The sequence below is a fragment of the Morone saxatilis genome, unplaced genomic scaffold (genome assembly GCF_004916995.1).
Source record: "Morone saxatilis isolate NCDOM2014 unplaced genomic scaffold, NCSU_SB_2.0 Contig14, whole genome shotgun sequence".
Classification (NCBI taxonomy): Eukaryota; Metazoa; Chordata; class Actinopteri; family Moronidae; genus Morone; species Morone saxatilis.
In genome coordinates, this window is record NW_023339696.1 from 6,697,067 (window position 1) to 6,702,842 (window position 5,776).

General features: G+C 41.2%; 1 protein-coding gene across 1 annotated transcript in view; it reads left to right on the forward strand.

The window, feature by feature from the left end:
- LOC118323080 (protein kinase C beta type-like) overlaps nt 1-5,776 on the forward strand; it is a 75,091-nt gene that overhangs the window by 49,385 nt on the left and 19,930 nt on the right. The window contains exons 7-10 of the mRNA XM_035655000.1: nt 802-958; nt 1,560-1,694; nt 3,795-3,891; nt 5,061-5,135. Of these exons, the coding sequence (XP_035510893.1) occupies nt 802-958; nt 1,560-1,694; nt 3,795-3,891; nt 5,061-5,135 (464 nt within the window). The remainder of the gene's footprint in view (nt 1-801; nt 959-1,559; nt 1,695-3,794; nt 3,892-5,060; nt 5,136-5,776) is intronic.

A 5,776-nucleotide genomic window follows, 5' to 3' on the forward strand; every position in this document is an offset into this window, starting at 1 on the left:
GCCTAATTAAATTTGTTGGTGTCAGGGGAGAGTTTTGTTGTTAAGTAGATTACTGACAGGAAAGTTCTCCCCAAATTCAGGTCACACACATACACACAAGACTTGAAATTAAGCTGCCAACCTAATATGGGTTCAAATGAATGAACTGTTTTTTACTGTTACTGCCAGGTTCTGAATAAAATCCTAAGACACTGGCACAATTGCTCCAGGTCATGTGGCCAAGTATAATGAAGGTGTGTTTGAATATACTCACCAAGCGTGGAGTATGAATACAAGCGTGGAAATGGCTCACCAAGTGGAGCAGAGAGTCCATACCAGCTTCTCCAATAGTTGTTGTTGTCCAGGTGATGATGATTGATAAAGTAACCAAATTGTAGTTAAAATATGTACAGTAAATGTGAAGAAATGTCTTACATTATTATTAATTGAATTTCTTTGATGTTGGCCTTTAGTTTGATTTACTTAAGTGATTAATATTACATAATATTTTAAGGTAAACCAATTCATGATTCTCTCTGTACTGTATTCCAGTGTGTCTCTGTTTGTCTCAGAAAATGGATACCAGTTAAATGTTATAGATTTTATAATATTGTGTCTTTTATTTTTCCTAATGGACATTTTTGAATAGTAAGTCATGATTTGGTTTGCTAGAAAAAATCAATTTTAATTTCAGACTGCAATTGTTACTGATGCTTATTTGAAATCAAAATGACTTCATCTCTCTTTCTTTTTTATCCCGGTTTCATCGTCTCCCTCTTTTTTCCCATCTCATTCCCCTCTTTCTTTCTTCCTCCCCGACAGTCAAAGAGGGCAGAAATCTGGTCCCTATGGACCCCAACGGTCTATCAGACCCCTACGTGAAGCTTAAACTGATCCCAGATCCCCGCAGTGAGAGTAAACAGAAGACCAAGACCATAAAGTGCAACCTCAACCCCACCTGGAATGAGACCTTTAAATTGTAAGACTTCAATACACCATGTTTGGTGGTCTCTTGTGTTATTTATCTTTCTATCTGTCTTCCTCTTTACCTCTTCTACTTTGTTAAGTCTTTGCCCATTTTATCTTCGTTTCTTCTCTTTCATCTCTCTCTCTCATTCAGTACAGTGTTTTTAAGAGGATCACATTATGCTCGGCTTTCCACACGTGTAACCGCTGGTGCTCAGATAGAAACATCTGGCTCCTTCTATTCAGAAAACCTTCCTTTTGGGCTTGTTTCCTGCAGTTGGCTCCAATTACATTCTTAATAAGCTGCATCACGGTTTGTTTGGAAGAAGATTTGCAGGGTGCAGATGTTCAGTTTGAAAGGCTTTTTTTGCACCTTTCCTATAACAGAGTTTTAATAAACTGCTTCAAATATGGGGTCTGAATGCACCCTGAATGTAACACAGGCTAGATGGGAGGCTTTGTTTCTTATATTTGGAAATGATTAATCCAAGGATGCTGACATGTGGCTTAAAAGTTAAAAAGTTAACAGGAAATGTTCAAACTATGAAAACAACACCCAGAGGCCTCACTGTCAGCCAACATCCAACTGTTGACTGTCCTTGTTTCACTCGCAGCCACCTGAAGGAGTATGATAAGGACCGCCGTCTGTCGGTGGAGGTGTGGGACTGGGACCTGACTAGCCGCAATGACTTCATGGGATCGCTGTCCTTCGGCATCTCGGAGCTCCAGAAGCAAGGAGTTGATGGATGGTGAGATGAAAGCAGGGATGGATGGATGGATGAATGGAAGGAGGGGGTGGAGAGACGTGAGGCCGAGAAACAGCACAGGTAGAGGAGGAGGGAGAGTGAAGGTGACCTTGTTCATTACTGCACTGTTGGAGAAATACTTTAGTTGGAGCTTCTCTTTTTTATTCTGGTGATACTCTGTGCCAAAGCATCTCTACCCTGTCTCTTTATCTCTTCTTCTTTATCTCTCCACCACCCTCCCTCCCTCTCTCTCCGTCTCTCTAGCTCAGTCTCTGTATCTCTCTATCTTCCTCTCTTTTTGCTGACGCTGCTCTGTCAGGGTTTTTAATGAGATGCCAGCTTTTGAGGTAGAATGGTGGAGGTGCGAGAGAGATGCCATTAAAGGGCTGATATTCAGAGCAGAGAGAACCTGTGTATGTGTGTGTTTTCTATGTGCAGCTCCAAAGCCTCACACCTGCTGGCACCAGCAGCCAGGAGGAGGAACAGAGTGAGAGTGACATGAACATGACTGCTGAGGTTTAAAGCTAAACTCCTTCCTTTCTGTATGTTATGGCCCTCTATGGGAGGAAATAATGTAAAAGAGTTGAGCTTGTGACATAATCTTACTTTACTGACGTGTGTAAATGGCTGTCCAGCTTCACAAAAATGTCCTTGACTGACAGGGTACTTTAGTTCTGTTGTTAATTTCATATAATGTTAATTTATGTAGTAAGCTAACTGAGATCAGTCATAGGGCTCAGTATTTATTACAAGTCATTCATCTAAACAGCCAGCTGAAGGTTGAGTTGTTGGCTGAAAAATCACCTGTCTAAAAGAAGAACTACAATCTGTTTGCAGTGTTTGATCGCCTTTCATTCCTTTTAGATGTTTCCACAGTGCAAAGGCTTCTGAACCAACATTCACAGTCATCTGTAAAGTGGCTATAATCAATACGTTTACCGTAACAATAGATTATAAACTTACTGCTCTTTGAAGTATATTTGTGCTGTTATATTCATATTAATGCTACCCTGCACACAATCTAGGGAAAACGCAGGATTCCCAAACTATCAGTGTTTAATGGTGGAGAGAGCTGTTTAATGTCAGAATGTGATTGGCCTCTGACAAACCCACCTGTATGTTTAACGTATACTTTCAGATCCCGCCTATATCCAAGTGACCCAGGCGAGGCTGTCGAGTAAATTATGAAAATAGAGCCCTAAGATGGAAAAATGTTACACAGGTTCCCCTCTGTTCAAATTTTTTTCCAGAGAATGTGCCAGTTTTATCACCTAAAAACACTAATTGCAAAAAAATAATAATAATATTGATAATATTTGAACTACAATAAGCTAGGGATATGAGCTATAACCTCTTGGTACAGATCTGATACAATGTCTAAAGAGAGGAAATTTCTTAAATAATAACACAACAAAGTCATAGTCCTTGGACAAATATAAATTGCTGGATGCTTTCCTCTAAATTTTAACAAAGGCCCAAACTGCTGGTGTCAAGTTAGACACAGCACTTTGGTGCATTCACGTATTTAAAGGATTCATGTTAGTTACAGTGCTTGTTGTGTAGCTAGTAACATACATGAACACTCAAGTCAAAATGTCTGATTGATTCAGGATCTTAAGCTCCTTCTCAGGTTGGTAAATTGTCAACAGCAGCAGAATAAATCTATTTCAAACTGTTGTTGTGTGTTTGTGACAGCAATCAAGTCACTGAAAAGAATACAACAGGAATCTTGCCAATTAGAAATGGCCTCAACAGCAGGAGCCACATTTTCTGAGAAGATGAAATCTGAATGTTATTTACTATGAATATGGTGGTGATGCTGTGAGGTTGCGGCATCATTTGTAATGAGGCCAATATGAAAAATTATATCCATTGATTTTGTGAAATGATAAGCATCTCAACTGCGTTTTGGGCCCATCTCTGTCAGGCTTTGCTAGATCACCATGAAGGAGAGTGAATTACTAAATAATCAGCCGATTATTCTTTGGGACTTTAAATCGGTGCGCTAACTGTCAGCAACTTCAGCTAATGGCAGCAGTTAAACACTTAAATTGTATAAACTAATTGGGAATTGATTTGACTGGAAATATTCTCTCTCTTCAGGTTTAAGCTGCTCTCCCAGGAAGAAGGCGAGTACTTCAATGTTCCTGTTGCTCCGGAGGGGGAGGAGGGCAACGAGGAGCTACGGCAGAAATTTGAGGTGTGTGTGTGTGTGTGTGCACTTGTACCTTTAGCCTTATTTGTTTTTTTTATGTGGAAGCATTTGCAAATGTGTGCCTGCATGTGTTTGAATGTGTCTGTATGGTATGCTTGTGAATGTGTATGTATGTGTGTGTGTGTGTGTGTGTGTGTGTACACTGTGCGTCTGTGTGTGTCTGAGTGAGGGCCTCTCTGGGAGAGCTGTTAGCAGTTGGCAGGCACACTTAGAGTACCATCCGGTCTGGCACACTGCAGGTCCAGACGTGTGTGTGTGTGTGTGTGTGTGTGTGTGGCTGACCAGTAGGCCCACTCATTAACACATTTGGCAGTGGAGAGGATAACCCTGCTCTGTGCCTTTCCACTTTTTTTCTTCTCTTTTCCGCTACTCCTTCTGTCTTGCTGACATTAGGCCACAAAACATCAGAGTCATTCTGAAATGTGTTGATCACAGAGTTAAGTGGAGCCGTTTAGGGCAATATTACCTTTGTTTTCTCACCTTCCCTTAACCTCAGTTGTGATTAGAGGATTGCCAACAGGCAGTTAGCTTAGCTTAGCTTAGCGCAAAGTCTGGAGGGGGGGTGCGGGGGGCAGCCTGGCTCTGTCCACAGGTATCAAAAACCACCTACCAGGACCTGTAAAGGTGACTAATAACCTTATGTCTCGTTTGTTACCAAAGTGTAAAGTGACACATTAAGGTTCAGTGGGAGGTGGATTTTGTTTCCTATGAACAGAGCCAGGCTTGCTGTTTGCCCCTGTTCAGTTGTACTAAGTAAGATAACCAGTTTATTCTTGTAGCTTTGTATTTAGCATACAGACATATAAGTGCTGTTGATCATCTCATCTCTCACAGCAAAAGGAAAGCCTATTTTCCAAACTCAACTATGTTCTCACACTTACTAAATCAACATCATCATGCACAGCCACACTTCCACATGTCGGTCGGCCTTTGGACTCTCAGACCTAAATTTTTTTGTGGGCGTTGCAGTGTAGGTTCCTTAGGCCCTGTTAACACCTGGCTTTAAGTGAGCACTTGTGATCGGATCTCACTTCTCTGCTCTATATGCAAATAAACACTTTAACCCACTCAGGATTTTGTCAGTCAGTGTCCATTATGTCCAGTCGGTTGTTGAATATGAAGATTTGACTATTCGTTCCTCTTTTTTCCCCCAGTTCAGCGCCGTCAGCCTGAGTCACATGTTTAACGCGTTGTCAGCAGCCCTGCAGGAGAGATGCTCTGCGGTGGCTGTAGGATTTTATGACTGAGCAATACAAGCAGAACTTTTTCAGGTTCACATCACAGGTGATGAAGAAAGGCATTAACACCACAGAAAGTGGAAGTGTTTGTCCTGCTCGCACCACCAGAGCGTCTCTCCTGTCAGGATCTGGCCAACCACACTGAGACAAACAGACACAATGTTTTTTTACACAAATAAATAAATAACTTAATGTACAACATTTGCCAAACTTAAAAGAAGGCCCAATTAGTTAAGAATTTGTCGGGTTTCTCACTTAACAACTCTCAAAATTGCATTTTTTAAGGTAGTTTTGGGATATTGTGGTTACTAGTTCAATGGTGAAATCAGTTGAAACAAATTGTGGTTTGCTATGAAATAATATTATTTTCATTGTTAGTTAAGAGCCTGGAAGTTGGCTTTATGGGGAAGTATAATAGTCTTCTCTTCAGTCTACCCCCCCCCCCTTTTCATTTTGCTTCACTTTCTCTCCTTCACTTATCTGTTTTGTCCTCTTTCACCTTCAGTGCCCCCCTGTGTGTTTCTCTCTCTTTATCTGTTTTTCTTTCCCTACATCTCCTCAAGGTCACGGTCCTCAGACGTTCACTGAGACACAATCTCGGGGGGCCAGCTATAACACACACACACACACAC